This window comes from Callorhinchus milii, unplaced genomic scaffold (assembly GCF_018977255.1).
Source record: "Callorhinchus milii isolate IMCB2004 unplaced genomic scaffold, IMCB_Cmil_1.0 Scaffold2, whole genome shotgun sequence".
Taxonomy (NCBI): domain Eukaryota; kingdom Metazoa; phylum Chordata; class Chondrichthyes; order Chimaeriformes; family Callorhinchidae; genus Callorhinchus; species Callorhinchus milii.
In genome coordinates this window covers 17,830,743-17,858,457 of record NW_024704743.1, presented here as the reverse complement: position 1 = coordinate 17,858,457, position 27,715 = coordinate 17,830,743, and the positions used below count along the sequence as shown (strand labels likewise).

The 27,715-nt window shown below is 42.6% G+C and overlaps 1 protein-coding gene across 1 annotated transcript; it reads left to right on the top strand.

Moving 5' to 3' along the window:
- Positions 1 to 27,715, top strand: LOC103181568 (metalloreductase STEAP2). Its single transcript, XM_007898167.2, has 7 exons — positions 1 to 78; positions 406 to 494; positions 7,026 to 7,102; positions 10,665 to 11,172; positions 21,089 to 21,616; positions 24,289 to 24,453; positions 27,084 to 27,715. Exons 4-7 carry the CDS (start codon positions 10,681 to 10,683, stop codon positions 27,366 to 27,368), a joined length of 1,470 nt encoding a protein of 489 aa, XP_007896358.1. The 5' UTR covers positions 1 to 78; positions 406 to 494; positions 7,026 to 7,102; positions 10,665 to 10,680; the 3' UTR covers positions 27,369 to 27,715.

Sequence of the window (27,715 nt, the reverse complement as noted above, 5' to 3'; positions counted from 1 at the left end):
CGGGTGGAGAGCACAAGGTAGTGGGAAGACCGTCTGCTGAGTGCATTGAGTGGGGGGAAATGATTGCTGTTTGTGCTGGTAAGCCATTCTCAGCTTGAAACCGTGCTAAAGCGATCAGAGGAATTGCTCGCCTGCATTTGATGGAGTGCAAACTTCTCATTTGAAATGAATTGGTTTGTGTGTGTGTGTGAGAGAGAGAGAGAGCAGGAGGGGTGGTGGAGGGGAGCAAGGCTGTGCTGGGTGCACACACACACACACACACACTGAGCTGCTGGTGATTGCTTTGTGCAAGCGGATTGTGAGGGCATATTGATGGGGGTGGAGACCTTTGATGCTAAGAGCATTGGGATGTCCTCATGATGTGAAAGGCTCTATAACAAATGTAATTTTGTATTGTATTGTAAGGGGGAACCAGGAAAGACACGTGGACAGATGGGAGGAGACTTATATTGCTACCAGGACAACCAAGTCGATCATAACAAGCCCCAGATCAAGTAGGTGCAGAAACCAACTCTTTATCACTAACCGCAAACAAGGACCCTGCAACCTCAAGACAAAAGGCGCATTGATCAAGAAGGGTTTGATAGCTTCGGTTTCGATTCATGTGTTCGAGTGAGGAGTGTCTTTGCAACCTTTTGTTCTCACAAGGGTGGTTATTCTTCCCGACGGGAAAGGTGCTATACAAATATAATTCATTCTTGTTGTTCGGTGTATTCCTAATGTATTTGGCTTTAATTAAGTTCCTTTGGTTTTGCAGCAAAATCAAATGTTAGTGTTCAGTCATCGAACAGTTGAACTGGTTCTTTTTTGCCTCTAAAATTACAATGCGAGTCATGAAGGTTGGAGTGCAAAACAACAGGAACGACGAGAACTAGTTCCTAATGTGCAAGCAACATTGCCGTGCAATACAACAACAACAACAAGATTCCATTTATAGAGCGCCTTTCACGTCGGGAGGACGTCCCAAGGCGCTGAAATACATTGGGAGTCACCAACGTGTTATGTCATTGGTTCGGATTCCTAGCCTTATGCAGTGCTTTATAACAAATAATAATAATCCTTGCGTTTAATATAGCGCCTTATCACGTCTTCGAGTCATCTCAAAGCGCTTCACAGAATATACTGTAAAGTAAATTGACTGTATATTTTGTGGGATAAACACAGCAGCCAATTGCGCACAGCAGTGTCCCACAAACAGTCGTGGATTGAAGTGACCTTTTTTTTTGAAGGAATTATTACCCCCAGAAAAGCGATCCGCCAATCGACTAACAACCGAGTTCCAACTTACTGCTAAATAAACAGGTGCGTGGAGTAAGGAAACTTACCTAAGGTTTCGCCCTGCCTGGGAATCTCGCTTGCGGGGCAAGTGCTCTTAACCAATACACTGCAGGACTCCCAAAGAACATTCCTCCAGCTACTTCCTTCATCAATCAAGTGTAGGGGGACAAAAAAGGAAAATAATATATTTAAAAATGTAAATGAAGTAATTGAGCTTTATTCAGCCTCCTTCATGTGCTTTGTCCCCTCCACTCCACCATCGGCGGCCATGCCTTAAGCCACTACACTCCAAAACTAAGGAACGCTCTGCTTCAGTCTCTCCACTTTGCCCCCTCCTTGCCTGTCTTCAGATCACACCTTCCTCTGTAACCATGCCCTCGGTCACCTCCCCTCGCTCCATGGCTCGACATCAAGCTCCGCACTGTTAAACACTCCGAGATGCTATCCTGCGGGAACGGCGCTTTATAAATGCAAGTTGTTTTTTCTATAAAACTGCAAACAAATGTCTCTAATTTCTTTCAGTTTATCTATAATTTATTGATTCAAAACAGATAGCGGAACAGATTGATTTCAAGATCTTCACATTTGTCTATAAATCGCTTCATGCTCTGACACCTCCCAGTCTACACTTCATGCTCTGACACCTCCCTGTCTACACTTCATGCTCTGACACCTCCCTATCTCTCCAACCTGCTTAGACCCTATTTATTTATGCCCCTCCCTCTTCACTCATTGACAGAGTTGTATCCTTTCGATGAGACCTTAAACTGATCCCATATTGGGGGGAAAAAAGGGAATTTTTCTTGTGTCTCGGCCAACAATCCTCCAGCTTATTTGGTCACTGACTTCATAGCTGTTTGTGTGAAATTATTGTCTACAAAATAGCTGCCACATTTGTCAACTAATTTAACAATTTTCTGTGAAGCACGTTGAGAAATTTTAATGTTGTAGGCGCAATAACAAGTGCAAGGATTATTATTTAAGTAATCCTTGTGTTTGATTACATTCTTATGAGGCAAAGCATTTGAAACATCTTGAAGCACTTTGAGACGACCTCCCAAGTGAAAGGTTCTATACAGACATAATTTTACTGATATATCACTTTATGTCGTCAATGTCAGAAAACATTTTAGAGTTTTTTTCCTGTAATGTGTAGGACTGAGTTTGTAGATGGACACAGCAGTTTACACTCAGCAGTGCCACACAACAGCCATGAAGTGAATGACCAACTTATTTGGTCGCTCGAGCGCAGATGGCAGAAATCCACCCTCACGATTCACTGCCATCTGTGGCTCGAGCATCTCCGCACCCACCGCCTCTCCCTTTCACAGGTCAAAACTGACTTTTACTCCACTCCCTCCTCAAGTCATCCTGGAGGCAAAAAACAACTTAAAGACGCTGTATTCTACCATCCCATCACCTCCGTTCACCCACTCAAGCTCCCTCTATCCTCACATCAAACACCAAGTGCGAAGAGGTTCTTGACGTTTTTGCCTCAAAGATTGAAAATTTTGGCTGCATCGTCCTCCCCCCTCCCCTCCATGTCTCTTTCCACCCCACCCAGACCATCCACACCCCATTCTCCCTCCGCACGGCTACTGCCACTCTCCCCTCCTTACACTCTTTTGCCCCCATTTCTCCCTCCCTCTCAACCACAATCACCCACATGAAGTTCACCACCTGCTGCCTAGACCCTCTCCCCAACCAGCTGCTGGTCATTCAACTCCCCCTCCTCTCCCCCTGCTGGCCGACACCGTCAACCAATCTCTCCTCAGGCTCTGTTCCAATCCCCCTGAAAACCGCTGTTATCACACCCCTCCTCAAAAAACCCACCTCTCACACTACCGTCCCATTTCCAGCCTACCCTTCCTTGCTAAAGTCCTGGAACACATTATTGCAGGTCAACTTTGGTCACACCTCTCCCTCCAACTCCCTCCTCGAGCCCCTGCAGTCTGGTTTTTGCCGACTGCCCACAGCACAGAGACAGAGCTTGTCAAAGTCACAAACAACGTCTTCTCTATCTGTGACCAGGGCTCCCTCTGCCTCCTCGTCCTCCTGATCTCTCTGCTATGTACACAGTCGACCACGCCATCCTTCTCCACCGCCTCCTCCCTCATCCACTTTATGGGACTGCACTCGCATGGTTCGAATCCTACTGAAACCAACCGCCTCCACTTCATCTCAGCAAATTTTCTCCTCCCATCCCTGCCCAGTAACCTGTGGGGTACCCCAGGGCTCCATCGTTGACCCTCTTCTTTTCCTCATCTATATGCTCCCTCTTGGCAATGTCATCTGCAGACACGGGGTAAACGTCCACATGTATGCGGATGATGTACAAATCTACTTTGCCTCCTTAAGTACCAACTCCAGGTCTGCCAATGTTCTATGAGCTTGTCTGGCAGACATCAGGACCTGGATGAGTGTAAACTTCCTGCAGCTGAATGTGGACAAGATGGACGCCATGCTTCTTGACTCCTGTCAACGTCTTCACTCCTGTGGATCTGAGCTCCCCAACCTCCCTTGGCTCTCCCTCAGACTCACTGAACCAGTGCACAATCTAGGCGTCTGGTTTGACCCTCAGCTGTCCTTCCTCCCCCACATCTAGTGCCTGACCAGGAACGCTTTCTTCCATCTCCACCCTATTGTCCGCCTCCGACCATACCTTACACCAAATGCAGCCAAAATCCTCGTGCATGCATTTATCACCTCCTGCCTGGATTACTCAAGCGCAAGTCCTCGCCGGTCTCCCCAGCTCCACCATTCAAAAAAAATCCTCCTCATTCAGAACTCTGTTGCCTGTATACTGACCCGGACCGAACACCATACCCAGTTCTGGCCAGGCTCCACTGGCTCCCCAACGGACACTCGTGTTCAAATCTCTTCACTCTCTGGCACCTCCCTACCTCTCCAACCTCCTCACTCCCCAATCTACCACCGCTCCGCCTGACTGGAACTGATCTCCTGCTCGTCCCTCGCACCCTCCATCCCACCATCGGAGGTCGCGCTTTCAGTCACTATGTTCCGAACCGCTGGAAAGCTCTCTTCAATCCTTCCGCCTTGCCCCTCCCTCTTCCCTTTTTCGAGTCCCGCCTGGAAACCTTTCTTTTCGACCGTGCTGACGGTCACCTACCCCCACCTCCACCCTGGCTCGGAGTCAGGCTTCGCCGCTGTTAAGGGGGCTGAGATGCTGCACTGCATGGAGGGCGCTATATAAGTGCAACTTGTTGTTGCTGTTATTTGAAGGGAGGGGAATTGTTGGACACTGGGATAAACAGCCTTCTCTTTTCAAATAATGCTATGGATCTTTAACCTGAACAAACACACAGGATCTCGGTTTAATGTCTCATCTGAAGGACGGAACCTCCAACAATGCAGTGTTTCCCCCATTCTTGTATTGCAGTGTCAACCCCAAATTCAAAGCCCAGCTTGGGGCTTGAACCTAGAACCTTTTGACTAAGAGACTACCAAACCAGTCAGGCTGACACCATATTAACTATAATTGTTTCATCCAGAAAATATACAGTCATTTCACTTTACAGTATATTCTGTGAAGTGCTTTGAGACATCTCGAAGACATGATAAGGCGTTGTAGAAAATGCAAGGATTATTATTATTATTTGTTATTGCACTTTTAGCAGTAAGTTGTTGCCAAACTTACAGCCATTTTACTGCTAAACATGCAGAATAAACACAACATGCGGAATCCTGTAGCTTAGCGTTTAGAGCACTTGCCTCGCAAGCGAGAGGACCTGCGTTTGACTCCCGGGCAGGGCGAAACATTAGGTAAGTTTCCTTACTTGAAATGCCGCTGTTTATGCCGCAGTAAATAGGAACCCGATTGTTTAGTCGATAGGGGGATCATTTTTCCAGGGGTAACAATCCATTCAAAACATTTTTTAAAAATAATAATTTGGTCACTCAATCCACGACTGTTTGTGGGACACTGCTGTGCGCAATTGGCTGCCGCGTTTCACCCACAAAACATACAGTCAATTCACTTTACAGTATATTCTGTGAAGCGTTTTAGACGTCTCGAAGACGTTAAAAGACGCTACATCAAATGCAAGGATTATTATTATAATAGTTGGAGGAAGCTGGTAGCCACCACTATGCTTGAGTTTTTTTTTAAATATAAGAAAGCATGTATCCACCATCTGGGGTAGGCATATGTACTTCATAATATCAATTATGGATGGTGTCCTATTTTGTTTCTACCAGTACCTATCCTTGTGTGGCCAGGATAATTATTTTTACCTTCGTAACTCTATTTAAATAGACTTGTCCTGGCTAACAATTCCCCTGGATAAAATTGGTCATTCACTTCATGGCTGCTTGTTGGGCGTTGCTGTGTGCAAATTGGCTGCTGTGTTCGCCTACAAATGCAGTCAGTAAAACTCCAATGAAACACTGCGAAATCTCAACTACATGATAAGGTGCTACATCAAAATGCTAGGATTACTGTTATTATCAATAAATAAATTTAGTTTCGCAATGTGACTCTGCTGTTGCAGTAAGTATCATTGGATGGAAAGTCCATTGTTTAAAGCTCGACACCAGCAGAAGAGATCAAAATCTGGGCTGATACTGCAGTACAGCGTTGTTAGAGTTCCAATCCTTCAGGTGAGATAATAATAATAGTAATAATAATCCTTGCATTTGATATAGCACCTTATCACGTCTTCGAGAAGTCTCAAAGCGCTTCACAGAATATGCTGTAAAGTGAATTGACTGTATATTTTGTGGGTGGCAGCCAATTGTGCACAGTGGTGTCCCACAAACAATCATGGATTGAGTGGCCAAACTATTTTTCTTTTTGGAGGGTTTATTACCTTCCAAAAAATGTTTAACTGTGGTCCTGTCTGCCTGTTTAGTCAGTGTTCATACCCTATCTTTGCTATCGCCTCCACATATATTCTCCCAATCGTGCCTTCTGCTCTTTTGATCCTGGTCCAGACACCCTATCCTCACTCGGCTCCTGTGGCTCCCATCCCTCAGCAGATTGAATTCCAGATCCTCATCCTTGCATTCAAATCCCTTCCTGGGGTTCGCATGCACACATGTCCCAAACTACCTATGTACTATATCCCATAATGTTATTTCCTAAAAGAAAACTATCTAATCTGTGTTGAAAGAATCAACACTTCCCTCTTCAACCGTCTTCCGAGGGAGCCTGTTCCCCAGGTTCACTATTCGCTCACTGAAATAGTGTTTGCATAGATTTGTTCTGAATTTACCCCCCTTCAATTGCAAGCTGTGACTGCAAGTGAATATGCAATTCACTTGAGCAAACAGATTACTATAAATTGTACTCGCTTGAATACTGTGTTTTGTCTTAAGCGCACGGTCATACACTTTACAGAAAAACTTTGTGAAATGCTTGGAGAGATTCTCGATGCTATATCAAATGCAAGAATTATTATTAACATTGAAAGTATTTAATAAATAATTGGTGTTTTGAAGAGATCCTGAGCAAAATTCCCAGATTTATTTGACCCATATAATGGGTTAATGCATTTTTGTTCCACAGAAATAATTAAGGGAAGGGGAAAGGAAAGGAGAGCGAATAGACAGAAGGGGCTGGAAGCTGATTCTCTCTCTAGAAATGCGACATGCTGCTGGGCAGAACATTGTTTGCATACAGATGAGCCCCCGATGTTTTATTTCAACGAAAATCAGTCATTCAGGGCAAGAGCAGGATTTCTCAAAGTCACCATCTCAATGTTAATGAATGCCTCTTCTTCTTGTAGGAGATTGCGATTCCATTGAGTACTTACCCGGAAAGAGATCAATAAAAGAGCTGGTTTGGCTTTACAGCAAGGAGGTGGTAAGTAATTACTGCAGCAAACCTTAACTTAAATGCTATATTTTTGCTCGATTGCTTGCATATTCATTGTATTTCCTCTCTTGCCTGTCACAGTTTATTCAAGTGATAGCTAGATTTGTTGATATTGAGGTGAATAATCTATGCTATGATGCACTTATTTTCTCAAATCATGATCCTCTTTGAAGTGACTAAATAAAGCAACACAAATGACTAAATGTCCGATATCTAATTTTATATTTGAAATCGTGAAACTACAGTATCAGTTAATTAATGTAAATGCATATGAGGAAACAAATGTTTAATTTGCCCTCTTGCTCCTGTGGATATCTTGTGCAGATGTACTGCTGTCTCTGGTATAGGAATCGNTTTTTTTCTACCACCAGTCAGCCTCTTTGCTGATTAATCTAGAACCTGTTTTAATGAATTCATCCATGAATAATGTGCTTGTACTTTACCAAGGTGATGGTAATAAATGATCACATCCTGTGGTATGCTTTTTGATACACTGCAGTGAGTGAATTAGCTTATATATCACATAGTTAGGTGTAGATTTGCAACGCATTGTTGCCAACCAACTTCGAGCACATCTGTCCCTCCACTCCCTACTCAAACCCCTCGAGTCTGGTTTCCGCCCTGACCACAGTACAGAGACAGTGCTTGTGAAAGTCACAAACGGTGTCCTCTCTATCTGTGACCAAGGCTCTCTCTGCCTCCTCATCCTCCTGGACCTCTCCGCCGCGTTCGACACAGTCGATCATGTCATCCTCCTTCACCGCCTGTTCTCCATTATCCACCTCAGTGAGACCGCACTCGCCTGGTTCGAGTCCTACTTTACAAACTGCCAGCACTACATTTCCGCAAATGTTTTTTCTTCTTGCCCCGGTCACCTGCGGGGTATCCCAAGGCTCCATCCTTGGCCCCTTTCTCTTCCTCATCTGTAAGCTCCCTCTCGGTGATGTCATTCCCAGACACAGGGTTAATTTCCACATGTTCGTGGATGACACTCGACTCTACTTTTCCACCTCCAGCTGTGATCCCCAGGCCTTTGATGTTCTGTCAGCTTGTCTGATAGACATCAAGGCTTGGATGAGCACAAACTTCTTGCAGTTAAACGTCAACAAGACGGAAGCCATGCTCTTTGGCTCCCATCAAAGTCTTCTGTCCTGCGGTTCAGACCTCCTCAACCTACCCGATCTGCCCTTAAAACTCTGAACCCATGTACCCCAGTTATCCTTCCTCTCCAGTCCCTGGCCAGGACAGCTCTCCTCCACCAGCGCCATATTGCCCATCTCTGACAATACTTCACTCGGCAAGCTGCTGAAACCCTTGTCCACGCCTTCGTTACCTCTTGGCTAGACTACTCTAACACCTTCCTCGCCGGTCTCCCCTCCTCCACTATTCACGAAATTCAACTCATCCAAAACTGCACCGCCTGCATTCTCACCCGGACTAAACTCTGCACCCCGATTACCCCAGTCCTTGCCAAACTCCACACCTTGGCACCCCCCTATTTCTCCAACCTCTCTCCTCACAGCACAATCCGCTGTCTCCGCTGTACTGGCTCCAGCCTCCTACTTGTCCCTCAAATCCTCTACTCCACCATCGGCAGCCGTGCTTTCAGCCATTACACCCCAAAGCTATGGACTCCTTCCTTCAATCCCTTTGCCTTGCTGCCTCTTTCCCCATTGTCAAGTTGTGACTAAGGACCTTCCTCTTTGACCATACCTATAGACACTGCCTGGTGTGGAGGGCGCTATATAAATGCATGTTATTGTTGTAGATGCAATTTGTTTAAGCATTTGAGCCTGAAAAGGCCTAACAAGTTTTCTCTTCCCTGGCTTATTTATTATTTATTTGTCAGCCTTGCTCAGCTGATCTCTCACCTCAGAGTCAGAAGGCTGTGGGTTCAAATCCCACGATGAAACTTTGAGCTCACAGTTTTAACTGACACCCTAGTGCAGAGCATTGAGTTGTCAGAGGTACAGTTTTTTTAATGAGATGTTAAACCAAGGTCTGTAGAGTCTGCCCATTCAGGGAGACGTAAACAATTCTATGACAGTATTAAAAAAAAAACAGAGTTTTTCCTGGTGTCTTGGCCAACAATCCTCCAGATAATAATAATAATAATAATAATAATAATAATCCTTGCATTTGATATTGCATATGATATAGCAATGACTGTATATTTTGTGGGCGAAAGTTTACATCAGCTTTATTTAGGAAAGCAAAACACAAAAACAGAACATCATAACTGTAGATCAGCTTCCAACAGCAGTTACAATCCCAGGACAGTCAAACTGTCACAAAACCAATGAATGATGGCATTTGTGTGTTCAAATAATTGTTTATCCTGTTTTGGTAATTATAAGATCACCATTAAATTCCAGCCCTCTGCTTTATCCGCCCGAAGCCTTATCATGTCTTGAGGCGTCTCAAAGCGCTTTACAGAATAAACTGTAAAGTGAATTGACTGTATATTTCGTAGGCGAAACGTGGCAGCAAAGATAAAATTTATCCATGAATAGAAATCTTCCGTAATCATAGGTCTGGTGGAGTCCTGTAGCTCAGAGGTTAGAGTACTCGCCTCGCAAGCGAGAGACCTGGGTTCGATTCCCGGCAGGGTGAAATGTTGGGTAAGTTTCCTGCTCCACACGCCTCTGTTTACCTAGCAGTAAGTAGGAATCCAGTTGTTAGTTGATCGGCAAATCGCTTTTCCGGGTGTAATAATTCCTTCAAAAAAAAATTGATCACTTAATCCAAGACTGTTTGTGGGACACTGCTGTGCGCAATTGGCTGCCGCATTTTGCCCAGAAAATATAAAGTTAAACCACTTTACTGTGTATTCTGTGAAGTGCTTTGAGATGTCTCGAAGAGGTGATAAGGCACTATATCAAATGAAAGGATTATTCTTATTATATTATAAATAATTCACAAAATGGAATTTAAATCCTCTCTAATTCTAATCCTCTTACTTGCAAAGTAGATGGATCTATTAGGGTCAAGTAACGCTTGAAACCAACAGCATTTAGTTCAAAATAAGAACCTGACCTATTTCTGACAACTTCAATTTCATGAAAAGACAGTTTTGTGGATAGCACATGCATGATTGAATATCTAATTTCTGACTGTCCAGTTCATTGGGGTGGAAGAGGGTGAGATGTGTTTAATCCCTGATAGTCCAGGAGGCAAGCTGGAATAGATGTGGTTTTGTGGAAGAGGGGAATATTGGTTCCCTGTCACACCAACGTGGACAAAAGGAGGAATATTATCCTTAATATTCTCTGGGGAGATTGAGGAGAATGTGCCCTACTCTTGGCAGTCAGTCAGTGACATGTGCAGTTGTGTAAGTACAGTTGGCCTCTTTTTCTATGAACTCTGGATTTTAAGACAAAGTCGAGATCCTCTCAATTCAATATCTGAATGGTTCCTTCTGCTTGTGCCTTATCTTCAACTGGACGAGTTGGTTCATTTTGAGTGGATCAGCCACATAAGTAGAAAAATCTACTGAGAAATGTTCATCACTTGAAATGACTGAATTTTGTATTTTCTTTGTTCTTCTCAGTTTCCATCCTGGGACAATGGATACCATTTCCATCATGAGGAATTTAAAAGGCGCCAGTGAAACCTTCTTGCCCAACGGCATGAGTAGCTTTAAGGAGACATCCAAATTTGCCGTAGGAATTTTAGGAAGTGGAGACTTTGCCAAGTGCCTGGCAATCAGACTTATTCGGTCCGGGCACTCTGTTGTAATAGGAAGCAGAAACCCTAAACAAGCTGCAGGATTCTTCCCTCCTCTTGTAGATGTCACGCACCAGGAGGACGCTGTAACAAAAACCAATCTCCTATTTGTTGCTATACATCGTGAACACTATGCTTCCTTGTGGGACCTCAAGCACTTGCTGGTAGGCAAACTCCTTGTGGACGTGAGTAACAATGTGCGAATAAACCAATACCCGGAATCCAATGCAGAATATCTTGCTTCACTATTCCCAGATTCCACGGTGGTAAAGGGCTTTAATGTAATATCTGCCTGGGCACTCCAGTCTGGACCAAAAGATGCTAATCGCCAGGTAAGATTACGTTCTATTGACTTATTGGCAGTAAATCTGTTCTGTTCAGCGTTTTTTGAAAACAAATAGTACATTACAGAGTAAAGAATAATTCACTCACAGTTGAGGGGTTTCAGCATTCATTAAACATGACCAAAGTTTTTGGATGTAGAGCTATTCATCCGTACATACCCAGGAAGGTAACGCAAGCTTGTGTTCAGTAGATTTGTTATTGCTCCAGGTGAAAGCAAGTTACTGAATCATCTTGTAAAATTGTCTTTGTTCTAAGGTTTTTAACTTTTAATCTGTAAACCGTTTCCAACACATGAATTTCCAACTTCATGTAAGAGGTACACCATGTAATGCACGTAAGCCAAATGCAATTGGCTTGATCAAATCTGATCTGCAATGCATTTTGCTTTGTTTCCAAACGACTATTGAGCTGTCATTCTCAATTTCTTATAATAATTTTTCCCTTTTTGTGCTGAGAACTTCGCCCACAAAAAATACAGTCATTGCAATTACAGTATATCTGTGAAGTGCTTTGAGACATCTCAACAACGTGATACGGTACTATATCAAATGCAATGATTAATATTATTAACAACACCAAATTGCAAGTATTTAGAGCCTTTCATGTCGGGAGGACATCCCAAGGGACTGAACAGTTGGGGGTTTTGCGCCTGGCCTGGGGGTTGGATTTGTGAGGGGGGGTGGGGTCAGGAGGGGTGGGGAAAGGATGACTGAAGGCACGGTCAAAGAGGAAGGTCATGAGAGGGGAGAGGTGGGTGGACTCTGGCATGGAGTCCCAGAGTGTGGAGGCCACATAGGTTGAAGGCCCAATCACCAGTGGTGGGGTGGGCAGGGTGGAGGGACATGAAGCAGGCTAGGGAAGCAGGCAGGTTCATAGAGTTTTAGAAAGGTGAAGTGGGTGCAGAGATTGGGTGAGGCAAGACCATGAAGACATTAAAAATGAAGACGGGGATCTTGAACGCAATCCTCTGTAGGATGGGGAGCCATTGGAGCCGAACGAGGATGGGGGTGATAGCCTCTTTTTGCCTCGGTGTTCCAAACGTGTTGAGTACAAACCCTTCTTGTTGCATTTATTTTTGAATTTGTGTTGCCATAGCTTGCTGCACAACGAAGTTATTGGGTCATGTATTTTTATCCTCCAGTCCTTTGCGAATCTTTTGAGCTGTTCTGGGGTCAATGTTGAAGTTAGTGGAATTTTCCGTCTAATCCATGTTAGCCATGACTACTGAATCCAAATCCTGGAGGTAAATTTCAGTTGCTCGCAGCATAACAGGACTGGATTGTAGGAGTGCCCATGTTTTACTTGTCAGAGTTTCATGATTCTCTGCTTACCCCCATTGTTACAAATGTGCATTCCATTGCAGAAACAAATTCCCATGTGTAGGCGGCACACATATGTGGAACTCTGTCTGGTTCGGATATTGTACTTTTAAAATCGGATACTTTTAAACCTGAACCACAGATACCTGGCTGACCCCCCGAAATTGTTGCCAATCAAATAAGAAAGGAGCAGTGCATTGCAGCCAGTCCTAGCCTAATGGAAGATGTTTGCTGTCTAAGATTAAACTGTGGTATGTGCTTCATGTTTGAAACCAAATCAAAATTGATTATAACTGAGGTGCATAAATTTGTGCATTAAAATTATAGGTTAACAACAAAATGATATGTTGATTATGTATTTACAAATACAATTTATAAAATCGCAGAATACTTTTAAGATTCTGTGGTCAGAACAAGCAGCCTGTAGCATATTGGTTAGAGCATATTGGTTACTCACCTCGCAAGCGAGATTCCATTTGTGGGACACTGCTGTGCTCAATTCTCTGTCGCGTTTTGCCCAGAAAATATACAGTCAATTCACTTTACAGTGGATTCTGTGAAGCACTTTGAGACATCAACGACGTGATAAGCCGCTGTATCAAATGCAAGGATTATTATCACCAGCTAACTATCAACCAAACGTAGCTGCTGCGTGTACTAGAAATTAGATTAGAGAGAGAAATCCATAAATAGTGTTTGGCATGCTTTGTAATGAAGGGTTAAAGCCTGCATACTTCATTCTTCGATCTATGACCTATTGTGAACCCTTTCCATTGGTATACAAGCAGTGGTATTCCTCTGTAACATAATTGAAATTAATCTCAGTATCTCTACTGTTAAAATCACTGTTAAAAGGACCTGCTGAACTTCAGTTCAAGGCACATGATTGTCACAGTAGTCGCTGTCCAGTGGCAAAAGGCAAAAATAGAAAACTGAACCTATTATATGAGATAATGTTAATTGGTACAGAGTAGTGTGTTTCATGACATTAAGGCATTAACACATCAAGGGATGGCTATGCTGTGGTCCAGCATTCATGCTCCATTCTTGCAATTTGTGATGTCTTCTCGACCTTCGATGTTTGATAGTCTTGTTAAGGCTAAGCTATGATTTGTAAATATAAGACGCCCAATTACTTGAAGGGCTTAGCTAAATATTTTTTTTACCCAGTAGAACAAAGGAAACTGATAGGATACAGGTGATAGAGGAATTAGGATTTTAAAGGCATGACCTGTTATAAGGGAAAAGACTATTAGTGGGGAAATCGATGACAAGCGGCCATTGTCTCAGGAAAATTAGGGGAGAAGCCAGAAATAATGTCTTTGCTCAGAAGTTTGTTAGATTATGGATTTCATTACCATAAGTGACTATTCAGGGAGATCAGGTGGATCATTCAGAAGGGAACTGGATAAGCGTCTCAGTATTAAAAAAAATTAAGCGATTATGGGGAACAAGGTAGAAAGTGGAATTGATAAAACCAAAGGGCAATTTAGGAAAATAGTAGCATTGGCTTAGTTATAATGGGCGAGGGGCACCCTTCTGGACTAAAAAAAATTGTTTCAATCCTGAAGTCAAACACTCTTTAAATAGTGAATACGTGACTGGATTGGAAGACTAGGTGATTGAATCATGTCAAGCAATACTCTGAAGGGTGAAGGCGTTGTACAGGCATATCTCACTCTGAACGAGTGAAAGTAAGTACAAGCTTTAGCACAAACTGGGCCAATTCCTAAGGTTATCGTATCAGAAAGCTCCAGGTTGACAGTAACTCAGAGGAAGTGAGTTTACCACCGGTAGGGGAAGGATCCAATCACTAATAAGCTAAATAAATAAGACTTAGCACCATTTGAATAAAAGAAAGGAGTTCATCTCCCAAGTGTCCTGGCCAACAATTCCCTCAAAATAAAATTGGTCATTCACTTCATGGCTCTTTGTGGGACATTACTGTTCACAAATTGGCTGCCATGTTCTCCAACAAATACAAAGTTATTTCAGTTCAGAGTATATCCTGTGAAGCACTTTAGGATGTCCTCCTGACGTGAAAGGCGATATACCAAAAGCAAGGACTAATACATTATTACAGTGGAGCCACTTTAACCGGATGCCAGTTAACCTTGGACGATGTATAAATTGGACAAAACGCTTGGGCCTGTAGCTCTTGGACTATTAGGGCTTTGGCTTGCAGGGTTAACAAATGCTGAGTGGGAGGATTCCCTGCCCCAAGTGGCTGGTCTGCCCTTCCAGGTCCTGCTGATGAGCCAGGCTGGCTGCATTGACATCAGCAGTGCTCTGGGATATTGCGGACACCTGGCTCAGGATCTGGACTACCGAGTCCGCCACAGAGGGCTGGCTCAATTCTGACATTGCGTTGCCAAACATGTCACCTTCGAGTCAGTTCAGCTCCAAGGAGACCCTGCTTACCTCCCCAAAAGGAGGTTAGTCACTTACCGCTACTATATTAAATCTAGTTTAATGAATAGTTACAGACCCTTCTCCCTGTTGGTTTGTTCATTGATGTCATTGCTGGGAAATAGTACACTCACAACTTAACGTGCCAGCAAGCACTCACAGATCCATTAAAGCACAATTTTAGGTATCAAGTGAAACTATGCTCCAAAAAGTGTCCCTTGGACACAATATCATAATCTCTCCCCCCCACCCCATCCCCACTGTTGCAAAGTAACCTACTGTTTATTTTGTACCAGCCATTCTTGTGGCTCTCTCAATGAGTTGTTGCTTTGGCAGGTTTATGCTATGGGCCCACCTGGACTGGGATCTAAGCTGAGGTCACCCTAACACATTTCACGTAGAATGCTGGCAAGCAGCAGAAAAAGGAGACCTTTAACCAATCCGTGTGGGCTAGATTTGTCCTCTGGACTACGTGCTAAGCCTCAGCACCACCCAGTTTATGAATCTGTGATCTTAACGATGGCAACTCCGTGCCAACATTCACCCTTTGCAACCTCAAAGACATGTCACATCTATCAATTATCTGCTAATGGAACCAATATCATAAGAACTCCTGCCACTAAACTCAGAATTCCTCATTTATGCAATGTCAGGGACACTCTGATCTTTACAAATCACTGTTCCTTTTGTTTTAAACTTTATTTGATAGTCCATTCTCTTACATTCCATTCCCTTTGTTTCTCTATTGCAGTGGTGGCCAACCTTTATGTCCACCACTGCTCTATTGTTTTATTTACTTTGTTTTATCTTTCAGCTTACAGGGTCTATTGAACACACTGAAATTGAGGAACCCCACACCCCATTGATTCAGCAAAAACTAGTTAAATCCTTCAGGAAAGGTAGTACGAAACAGCTTCTCCACATCACAGGGTCCCAATTGAAAATTCTTTACCCCTAGGCAGATTGTGTTTGTGAGGTGGATTGCCTCTTTAATTGCAGGTGGGATCTCGCCATACCTTCTTCTCATCTTTCAATGGGGAGGGTGAGGGAGGAGGAGATATCTATCCTGCCATTGAAAGTTGTTGCAGCTGATCTTCCCCAGGGCACTCCTGTACAATGGCACAGTGTGTGGATGTCCAAGCTTTCTTTGAAGCATTCACATGGTCACTGTTGACCAGGGTGCCCGAACGAGAATTCTACAAGAGAAGTTCCAGTCGGGTAAGGAGAGTGAGGTGAGAGAGTGAAGCCAGAGCTCTTTTTAGCTCTAATTCTTAAAATGGGAGTAAGTGTTCCCTACCAGCAGAGGGAATCAAATATTCAATCCCTGGCCCCTGACAAGGAAGGCTTTGATCTCCCAGATAAAATTGGTCATTCACTTCATCACTGCTTGTGAGATATTGCCGTACGCAAATTGGCTGCCTCATTTTCTTACCAATACAGTCACTCCACATGAGAGTAAAATCCTGTGAAACACTTTGAGACGGCTCAATGACTTGATAAAGCGCTATACCAAATGGAAGGAATATTATTATAATACAGGCCAGAGCCCAGAGATCAGCCCTGTGGCCATACGTATAACATATGTAAGCCTGGAGCTAGAGCATGGCTGGAGGTGCAGGCTAGCAGAAGTGTCTGAATTGAACTGTGCCTCTCTTATAAAATACCCTGACACAAACCCCATTCATTCCTGGAATTCTTGACTAAAGCTGTCCTGCACGTACCACAAAATCTCCCCATCTTAAAGCACGTGACTTAGGAGCCTACGTGTGTGGTGTGAGCCTTGCCTGACCATATACATCAGTGAACATATACAGCAGCTCCCAAACACTAGGACGGCCAGCTGCAATTCCACCTCATCATTCTGGATTGACTGAGATGAACTGACATTTCACACCACTCTTCTTGTTTGGGAACTCTCTCCAGACAGTGTTATCACCCGGAGCTCTCCTTGTTTGCAGAAGTTTAAACGCTGCTAAGCATCAGTTGCTCAGCCAAGAATGTGAAAGCATCTATTTCAATCCTGAAAGCAGCACCATCAATCATCAGTTGCTTTGAGCTATGGGCAGTTTTAGACTTGCCTATCCATTGTTGCTGCACTCTTAGCAAACAACCAGTATCAAATAAATGAGACTTTGTTTCCTATTGTTGTGTTAATATTAGCCTCTCTGTCATTTGTGTAGTGATTCACAATGATTGGAATCCTGTAGCTCAGTGGTTAGAGCACTCGGGTTCAGTTCCAGGCAGAGGGCGAAACTTTGGCCAAGTTTCCTTACTCCACGCGCCTAATAATAATTCCTCCAAAACAAAACAATAATAAATTAGTCATTTTCAATCCACGACTATTTGTGGGACACTGCTGTGTGCAATTGGCTGCCGCGTTTCGCCCACAAATATACGGTTAATTCACTTTACAGTCTATTCTGTGACGCGCTTTGAGATGTCGAGAAGACGTGAAAAGTGCTATATCAAATGCAAGGATTATTATTATATATTATTATATGAGATTAGCAGTCTGAATCAGGGCTAACGCAGTTAGTGCGCAGAGCTGGTTTCAGTAGCACATCTTCACATTGTACCAAAATGAATGAAGTTTCTCCGGGCCCCAATCTGAAATATTGTAATAATAAGAAAAATAATCCTTGCATTTGATATTACACCTTATCATATTGTTGAAACGTCGCAAAGCTCTTCACAGAATATACTGTATATATCTATACATATATACAACTTGCACTTGTATAACGCCCTTCACGCAGGGTAGCATTTCAAAGCGCATGAAATATATATATATTACTTTTCTTGAGTCACCCACAAACTTTTAAGATACTACATATACTTTATATATTTGAATAAAGTATATGTAGTATCTGAAAAGTTTGTGGGTGACCCAGGAAAGTTTACAGGCAGCTTTTACAATGTTATAAATAAGGTTAGTAGAAATTTATTTTACTTTTTTTCAGATTTTTGTTGAGCAATACTTTATTCAAAATTATTTATTGTTTTTTTGGCATTTTATTTTTTCTCTCAATAATTTTTTGCCCTTCGAGGTCACATAACAGAAAAATAGTAATCATAATTTATCTAAATTATTGCCAAATAAAATGGTGACCTGGACAAAGAGACTCGACCTCCTCTCACTGTAACTGCAAAGGACACCCTTGGCTCCTGCACTGAATAAATGTGAACAAATGTGAATTCTCCACTAATACATACACACCATTATTCATGTTTCAAATTAGTCCAAACATGTGTTTTTCTGCTGTGCATAATTTTCATGGGTAATAATCCCTTAAAACAAGTGTGGTCACTCAATCCAGACTGTTTGTGGGACACTGTTGTGCACAATTGGCTGCCACTAAATATACAGTCCACAAAATATACAGTCAATTACTTTACAGTATATTCTGTGAAGAGCTTTGGGACGTCTTGAAGACGTGATAAGGCACTATTATCAAATGCAAGGATGATTATTATCATTATTGGACACCATTGGTCCTGTAAGCTGTTGGTTGTTCTTCTTGATCTCACTGCTGCCTTCAACAATCCTTTTCCACCGCCTTTCCTCTGAGCTCCACCTTCACGGTTCTATTTTTCCTGGTTTCATTCTAACCTATCCAAAATCTCCACTTTGTATCTGCTTATGGCTTCTCCTCCCGCACCACCTCTGCCACATACAGCATTCCACAGAGCTGTGCGGTTGGTCTTCTCATTATAATATCTTCATGCTTCCGTTTGGTGATATCATCTACAGACACATTATCTTTTATTTGCCTCTATGGTCTTGCCCCATACTACCTCTGTGACCTCCTCAAAACCTACAAACCGAGTTGCTGCCTCCATCAGTGATCGGGAGTTGAGCATATTTGCTCCCACTCTGGGATCTTCATCCCAGATCTTCATCCCAGAGTCCCTTCACTCTTCACTCGCCTCCTTCACGACCTGCATCACCTTTGATCTCGGTGCACTCTGAATTTCAGACTACAGTTCATTTCTTTCTCAATTCTTTGCCTTCCAGCATCATAAACTATCAATTTTTAATCAGTAAAAATGAATTTGCGATGGATTGCAGATCATCATTAAATAATTATTTGGGGAGGACAAGTTTGCAGGACTACAGGGAGAGAGCGGGGGAGTGGGATTGAATTGGATTGCTCTGTTCAAGAGCTGGCACAGACACGAATGGCCTCCTTCTGTGCTGTATAATTCTATGATTCTTTGATTTCATTTATTTCATTTATAGAGTGACTTTCACGTCGGGAGGACGTCCCAAGGAGCTGGACAGTTGGGTCAGGACCCGAGCAGGGGGAAAATGGTCAGGGTGAGGGGAGGGAAGGGAGGGAGCGAGGAGGGGGTAGAGGGTCGAGAGGGGAGTTGAAGGCACGATCAAAGAGAAAGGTCTTGATACCGGCCTTGAAGGAGGAAAGGTAGGAATGATCTTTCCAATGATCATAAAAACCGAGTAGTATTGATGTTTCTGATTTTTATGGAATCCCGGCAAGCCTAGTTATATAACATGACCTTCTCTTTTTCAACATTTACTTAACACCCAAATCAGAGTTTTTTCGGCATACAGTTTGTACAAAGCTCTTCTGAGGCCAAGGCCAATGTGATTTGGAGCAGGAAGTGTAAATAGAACCATAAAAATGTCCAGCACAGAAGAAGGCTATTCAGCCCATCATGTCTGTGCTGCCTTTTTTTAAGAGCAAAGCATTTACCTGCCAATTTCCCATACCCCTGTAATTTATTCCTTTTTAGGTATTTACCTAGTTCCCTTTTGAAAGCCAATATTGATTCTGCATCATTCACTGCTCCTTGAAGGGCATTCCATACCCTAATTACTCTGTGCGTGGAAACATTTCTCTTAACCTACCTATAAATCATGCTTCTGACTCCTAATCGTTTTACTGTTGGAAGCGATATTGCTTCTCTTGTAGCAGTATAAACTGGAGATTTATGTATTTGCAAAATGTGCATTGTATTGGAGTGTGTTATAGAAATTATAACATACCAAAACAGGTAGTCTGTTCGACCCATTTTATATATTATAATTCTTTTGGCATTGATAGGATTATGGTAACATTGTGCAGAGTACAGAGTTTAGGATTCATGATGGTCAGACATGAGTTTTATGGCAGTGGTTTTAATAGTAGTGTGGGAACAATCAAAATCTAGGGCCACAATTATGCCTAATATCATTTATACTAAGAGAGACAAAATGTCTGCCTGCCTGCCTGCCAATAACCGTAGATTGATGTAGAGGGATGATTTATACTTCATCGGAAAGGTCTTGCATGGGAGAGCGTCATGGGCATATTTCTTTCCGATGATCTCCTATCGTTGATGAGCTATAGTAAAGAATATATTAAAAAATGCTTTAATTAAGCCCCCCAAAAGGTATTCTGCAACAAAGTAGTGACAGGGGTCACAACCCCTTCTATAGAGATTCGTCTTCTATACTAATAAAGACGATATATCTGTCTGTGTGTCTGTCTAACCGATTGACATAGAGACATTATTTATACCTCCCAACAGGAGTCCTCCCAACAGGAGTCTGTGTGCAAATATGTGAACAAGGGATGTTAACGAGTTCAATAGCACATTTTCTTAATCTTAAGGAATAAAGATGCCTAAGAAGCGAAGATCAAGCCTTTCAAGGTCAAATAAAAATGCCGGACGAAAGAGAGAACGCTAATTAAATGAAACTAGTTGCAAGCGTAGGTACAGCTACTCTATAGATAAAAGACTTATGTAAAAAGAATAGGTACACATAAAAGTAACATACCAGCTGGGATATTTTACAAGAATCATAATACATCAATGAGTTGTTGACATCAGAGACTGGAGCTGAGAGTTGTTTACTAATGTTACCTCTAGCCTGAGATATGTTTAAACTTTTAACTTGGCGAAAGAATAATCTATATAGAGGTAAACTTTTATACTCTTCTTTCCCTTTTTGTTTTTGCTGGCAGGGCTGTTAAAGGTGATGCGGTGTGATTTGAACAGCCCCTACAACGGGATTTATTTCAGTGTTTCTTGTGGGGGAATGTTATAGCTTGTCTATATTATATGCACGATTTCAGCTCAAAAGTGGGCATATTGCATTTCCTAAGTAGCTATTAAATAGTGAACTGGAAGGGATTGTGGTTTTGCTAACAGCTGCTCTGTTGTTTGACAGGTGTACATTTGCAGCAATGTAGTGGAAGCTCGACAACAGGTTATTGAACTTGCTCGCCAGCTGGACTTCATTCCAGTCGACATGGGGACATTGTCTTCAGCGAGGGAGATCGAGAATATGCCTCTGCACCTCTTCACTCTCTGGAAAGGCCCTGTACTTGTGGCAATTGGCTTGGCCACCTTCTTCTACATTTACTCGTTCATCCGAGACATTGTGCACCCCTACGTGAAGAACAAACAGAGCGACTTCTATAAGATTCCCATTGAGATTGTGAACAAAACGTTGCCGGTTGTTGCTATTACTCTCCTCTCCCTCGTGTACCTGGCAGGATTGCTGGCCTCTGCTTTCCAGCTGAACTATGGAACTAAATATCGTCGATTCCCAATGTGGCTGGAACACTGGCTCCAGTGTCGCAAGCAGCTCGGGCTTCTCAGTTTCTTTTTTGCTTCCGTCCACACGGTCTACAGCCTTTGCCTTCCAATGAGACGTTCGGAAAGGTACTTCTACCTCAACATGGCTTATCAGCAGGTAACAACAACAACAAAATTACATTTGTAAAGCGTCTTTCACGTCGGAAGGACGTCCCAAGACGCTGGACAGACAGAGTTATGGACCAGAGCTGAGGGTCGGGGTGGGGGAGGGGGGAGGGCAGTGGGGGAAGCAGGGAGATCCAAAGCACGGTCAAAGAGGAGAGTCTTGAGGTGGGAATTGAAGGTGGCAAGGGAGGGGGCAAGATTGAGGGACTGCTGGATGGAGTTCCAGAGGGTGGGAGCAGAATGGTGGGGGACCCGCCCGCAGATAGTGGGGCAAGCAAGGCGGGGAAACGTGAAGCAGGCCGGAGCCCGCTGAGCGTAGGGAGCGAGCAGGATGGACAAATTGATGTGGGGTCAGCAGGTCGCAGAGGTAGGGAGGGGCAGGACATGGATGGATACAAAATGGGGGTGGGTGGGGGAGAATGGGGAGGGGAAGTGACCATAGGTGTGGATGAAGAGGTAGGTTTGAAACCGATAGAGAGAAGACAAAGTGGTAGCGGGAGCAGTTCCAGAGGTTAGCCAGTTGTAACGTGGGTAGATGAGTGCCAGCAGAGGTGTTAGGTGCGAGTGAAACAAATGTGAGGAATTTGAGATGCAGCTTGTGTTCTTTTTTTCTCACCTCTGATACTGACCTACTTGCAGGTTGTTGTATAGGCTAACACTGGGGGAGGGTTGCACTATCAGAGGTGCTGCCTTTTAGATGAATAATTAAATCCAGGACCTGTTTTGTCAGTTTAGGTGGACGATAAAAGATCCCAGAGATAGGTTTGAAAACCGATGGAGAGGAGACAAAAGGGTTAGGGGAGCAATTCCAGAGGTTGGCCCATAAAAAGGGAATTGGAGTCTCTCCCTCTCTCTGTATCCAAGACAACAATCTACCAGTTGAAATTCGCTGGGAACGCTCAGCAGGTCAGGCAAATTCTATGGAGAAAGGAAAGTGAGTCAACATTTTGGGTCCATGACCCTTCGTCAGAACAGTTCGGGATACAGAGAGAAAGACTCCTTTGTCAGAACAGTTCTGACGAAGGGTCATGGACCCGAAATGTTGACTCACTTTCTTTTCTCCATGGATGCTGCCTGACCTACTGAGTGTTCCCAGCAACTTCTGTTTTTGTTTTCAGATTTCCAGCATCTGCAGTATTTTGTGTTTTGTTACCAGTTCAATTGATCATTCTATTGGAATGGCTGTTTGTGGGACCCTTATGGTGCAAGTAGCTGCTGTGTTTGCCTACAAAAACAATGTATATCCTTCATGACAGTTTTCTGGGGTATTTTGGGAAGTATCAATGTAAGGCTTGAAAAATTCCTCCTTTCTACTAAACAAGGCATATACTCTTGTCTCTCCCCTTGCAGATTTCATTCCCTTTCTTCCTGCCCTCCCCCAAATGTTCCTTGTGCCCAAGAAGGGACTACTTAACTCCCACATTCCCGAGTCAATGGATGAACATGCCACTCAAGATCTCAGCATTGAATTGAATGACCAATTTATCTGGAGGATTGTTGGCCAGGACTCACTGGGAGAACCAACCCTCTTCTCTTTTAACATGTCCCTGTAGACAGGAAACTAGATTTATTGTCTCATTCCAAGGAGAGGACCTCCAACATTGCAGCACTTCCCTAGCATTGGAATATCAATCCAGACTATGAGCTCAAGTCCTGACAAGGGGCTTGAACCAATAACCTTTTTCCCAGAGACAAGAGTCCCTATCAACTGAACCAGCTGACTCCTTGTACAAAGAATAATACAGTGACTTATCAAATCAATTCATATGTTCTCTATTTTCCCACTATCTGAAAATATCAGTTTATATTCTAAGTACAATCTTTGCAAATAGTGGCCTGGGTGGACCTCATGTTGACACAAGTGTCTGTCCTTCCTTATTTTTCAAGCTTCTGGTACAAGATGAAAATAACAAGAATGTGGGAGAAGGAGAGATTTTATTTATAAATAGTTGTTGAATTTGCATTAATCAAAGTGAGAAGAATGGTCCTGGGAAATGAGAAACTTTCTAATTTTGGTCACCAGTGCAATTACATAAGAATCAAAGTATTCTGTGCTCTGGCCGAGACATAGAACTCTTATAGCTAATATATTTTCATCAGTTAAATCAAGGCTGGATTTTACAGGTCAGTTGATTAACCCACTTTAGCACTCAGTTCTCTCTGAAGAGATCATTTTAACCCCAATCGTGCATGTTGTTTGCCAGCTGAGTTTTCAAGGTGCCCTGAAGTTCTGTATTCTGACCTTCTCCTACCCTACTCCTCCGCTCACCCTCTCCACTCAGCTAACTCAGGCTTGTTACGTATCCTTGCCCCCACCATTGGTGGCTCAGCCTTCAGTTCCTACACCCCTAACCTCTGGAACTCACTCCCTACCTATTAGATTTAAGTTGTTGCCTGATTTTCATTCATCTACACATATACCATCACTGCAGAGATTTCCCAGTGAATCATTTTTAAGACATTTTGGTGACGTGAATAGGTATTATTGCATTTGTAAAGATTTTATTATTTATTCATTTTATTCTTGATGATTATCTGCAACTTCAGTGTTGAAGAAAACTATAAATTTTCCTCTGAACTTTTATGAGATTATACCTCACTTTTAAAACTTTGGGCATAAAGTTATTGTTTTTGATATATAGTCATTTATGATTTTTTTTACAGGTTCATGTCAATATTGAAAATTCTTGGAATGAAGAAGAGGTTTGGAGGATGGAAATGTACATCTCCTTTGGAATAATGAGTCTGGGCCTTCTCTCATTGCTGGCAGTTACATCAATACCATCAGTCAGCAATGCTATGAATTGGAGAGAGTTCAGCTTTATTCATGTATGTGTCGACCCTATTTTCTAATTTTTTTTGGTCTTACTGATACATGTAGAAATCCATTACCATGCATATGACTATCCAAACCAGACTGAGAGTTACACATACGCACGCCAGGCTGACTGGTCCGGTAGCAGAGCAGTTACATTGCCAAGTATATCAACCTGGAGCCAACTCAGTTCCAAGGAGACCTCTCTTCCTCTCCCACCCCCCCAAAAAAATCAGTAGTTGGTCCGATGATCTTATGTAGATACTCCGTAGTGATTTTTCTTCTTTTTTTTTACACTAAATCTGATTTTCAATTAATTTTTATTTTCTGACAATTAATGCTCACTGAATACATTAGAAGTACATTTTGACAAAGTATATCTGAAAACATCGTTAAGGTGTCAGCCTGACTCAGTTGGTAGCACTCTTGCTTCTGAGTCAAGAAGGTTATGGGTTCAAGCCCCACATCAGGACTAGGCACTCCATTGAAATGCTGGTGGGGGGGGCGGGTGCGGTGTTGCACTGTTGGAGGTGCTGTCTTTCAGATGAGACGTTAAACCAAAGTCCCTTCTGCTTGTTCAAGTGGACATTAAAGATCCAATTGCACTATTCAGAAAGAGAAGGGAGTTTCTCCTAATGTCCTGGCCAACAATCCCTGAAATAATCAAATTAGTTAATTTACTTCATGGCTGTTTGTGGGACATTGCTGATTTACAAATTGGCTGTCGTGGTTCCCTACAAAACAACAACAACTTGCATTTATATAGCGCCCTCCATGAGGGGTAGTGTCCGGGAGGTCTTAAAACACACAGTCACTGCACTTGATAGTGAATCTGTAAAGTCTTTTGGGATGTCCTCCTGATGTGAAAGATGCTGTACCAAATTTAAGGATAATTATTTTTTCATTGCTATCCTCACCAGATAATTGTCGGATGCTCACTTTAAATATAGGGGGAGAGCCTCTGTGCGCCCACCTAACAGAATAATGGTGCACCATTATCCACCTACAGTGATATCCTTTATAATCCCATATAATAACATTAGTATCACAGAGTGGAGGAAGTAACACACAGCACCTCATCTCCTACCTAATAGGAGTGAGTCCTCATGCTTCTGAGGATTACGTTCTAGTGCTGCCAACTGGATTCATAATTTGCTTTCATTGGCTTCAACCCACAAATGCTCCAAAGGCAACATTAGTGGTCAACATTTCCATTTTGTTAAGACATAAAAATCCCTTTCTTTGGCTGCTTCATAGCTATTGATTCCCAGTGCCCTCATTCAATTATCTGGCAGCATGTTGCAAAATGTTGAGGGCTGAGGTGCCTGGAATAATCAATTGTATTTGTTTCAAGTCCTCTGTATGGCATCTTTTGTTGGCAAATGTTTGTATCCTGCATTGGTTTTTAGAATTATTCAGTGATCTTGTGTTTATATGTCACCATATTGGTCAGCTCTGGTCAGCCAGGTCTTTGACACATGTGGAAACCCATCACCGTACTTAAAAGTATCCAAACCAAACTACGATTGCCATGCATCCCACCTACACATAGAAATCCCAGAGATAGATTGTTGGAATGGAGTGCTCTCCCTTACTCTCTCCCTGGAGGGATGCATCCTGCTTACCTAATTCCAGAAAGTATTAGGCACGTTGTTGTGACTGCAAAAAAAAAGTCACAGTCTTGGTATAAATTGGCATTTTTCCAGGAATAAAGATTAAGATTTAGGGTGAAAAGATTACAAAGATTTGCAAAGAGTGTACAGCAAGTAAAAGCCACTTGGCCCAACCAGTCCGTGCCAGTGTTTATACTTCACACGAGTCTCCACCTATTCCTTACTCCATCCCATACCCTCCTATCCCCCCTCATATGAAGGTCTAGCTTTCTTTCAAATGCATAAAATGTGAGGTAAGTTGTCATAATTAACAGCTTGAATTTTGCAGTGATGCATTAGCCCATTGTTATATCACAGGGCGAAACCTTGGGCAAGTTTCATTACTCCACACGCCTAATAATAATCCCTCCAAAAAAACAAAACAATAATAAATTGATCATTTTCAATCCTGACTGTTTGTGGGACACTGCTGTGAGCAATTGGCTGCCGCGTTTCGCCCACAAATATACAGTCAATTCACTTTACAGCACATTGTGTGAAGCGCTTTGTGACGTCTAGAAGATGTGAAAAGCACTATATCAAATGCAAGGATTATTATTATTATTATTAATATTATTATTATTATTATTATTCCAGCAGGGAATATATTAGATTCTGAATGTGACATAAATACATTGAAAAAATAAAATCTCATTACTCCATCCACTTAAGTTCCTTTCTAGGTCCTCCCAACTCTCTCTTTCTCTGCTTGAACTTCAAACAAACCTGATTGGAGTCCAATCCTTGTTAGTTACCTTGATTGAGGCACCTTCCTCTCTCCAACACCCCTATATTCCCTTCCCCCTCATGCATGTATCAATATTTTTCCTAAACCCATTGATACTTTCCACTTCAACCACAGCTTCCAGCAGTGAGTTCCATATTCTCACCAATTGCTTCCCAGTGATTAACAAAATGAATTCTCCCCATTAACAAAATGGATGTGAAAAAGATTGCTGCAAAAAAATAACATCTTTTCTTTTCTTTTGAAGTCCAGACTGGGGTACGTGGCTCTCCTTATCAGTACGTTCCATGTCCTGATTTTTGGATGGAAGCGAGCTTTTGAGGAGCAGTATTACAGATTTTACACACCGCCAAACTTTGTGCTGGCTCTTATTTTGCCTTTCATTGTTATCCTCGGGAAACTTATTGTACTGATTCCATGCATTAAGAGAAGGTTACGGAAAATCCGCAAGGGATGGGAAAAGAACCAATTCGCCGACGACACTTCAGCAATAGTTCCTCAATCGTCTCCTGAAAGGGTAACCATTATGTGAGACTTTGTGACAATCAATTGTGACTCTTTAAGCCATTTAATGAGCTGGAGACTTTTAGCGACAATAGTTTGTGTAACTAGCTGCAAAATATCAACAAATCATTTAAAAATCTCCAGCTCTTTGTATTTTCTTGCTTGTAGTCTAGGCATACAGTATATAGAAGGTATACAAAGGTGAACAGTAGGTGGGATAGATCCTACAAGCAAGATTAAAAACAACTTCCATTCAGAAATGGTCAGGTCCAAAGTGGGATGGACGAGAATATAAATAACTCTGAATTTCGCTGTTCTCCATTGTCTGTTCTGTTTGTGTCATGTGTAACAATGCAAATGCATTAAACAAGTCCA

Excerpts from the sequence above, each read along its gene's own strand:
- LOC103181568 (XM_007898167.2), top strand. The coding sequence starts at position 10,681 with ATGGATACCATTTCCATCATGAGGAATTTAAAAGGCGCCAGTGAAACC. Across the intron at positions 21,617-24,288 it reads TCAACATGGCTTATCAGCAG|GTTCATGTCAATATTGAAAA; the intron begins GTAACAACAACA and ends TTTTTTTTACAG. Across the intron at positions 24,454-27,083 it reads GAGAGTTCAGCTTTATTCAT|TCCAGACTGGGGTACGTGGC; the intron begins GTATGTGTCGAC and ends TTTCTTTTGAAG.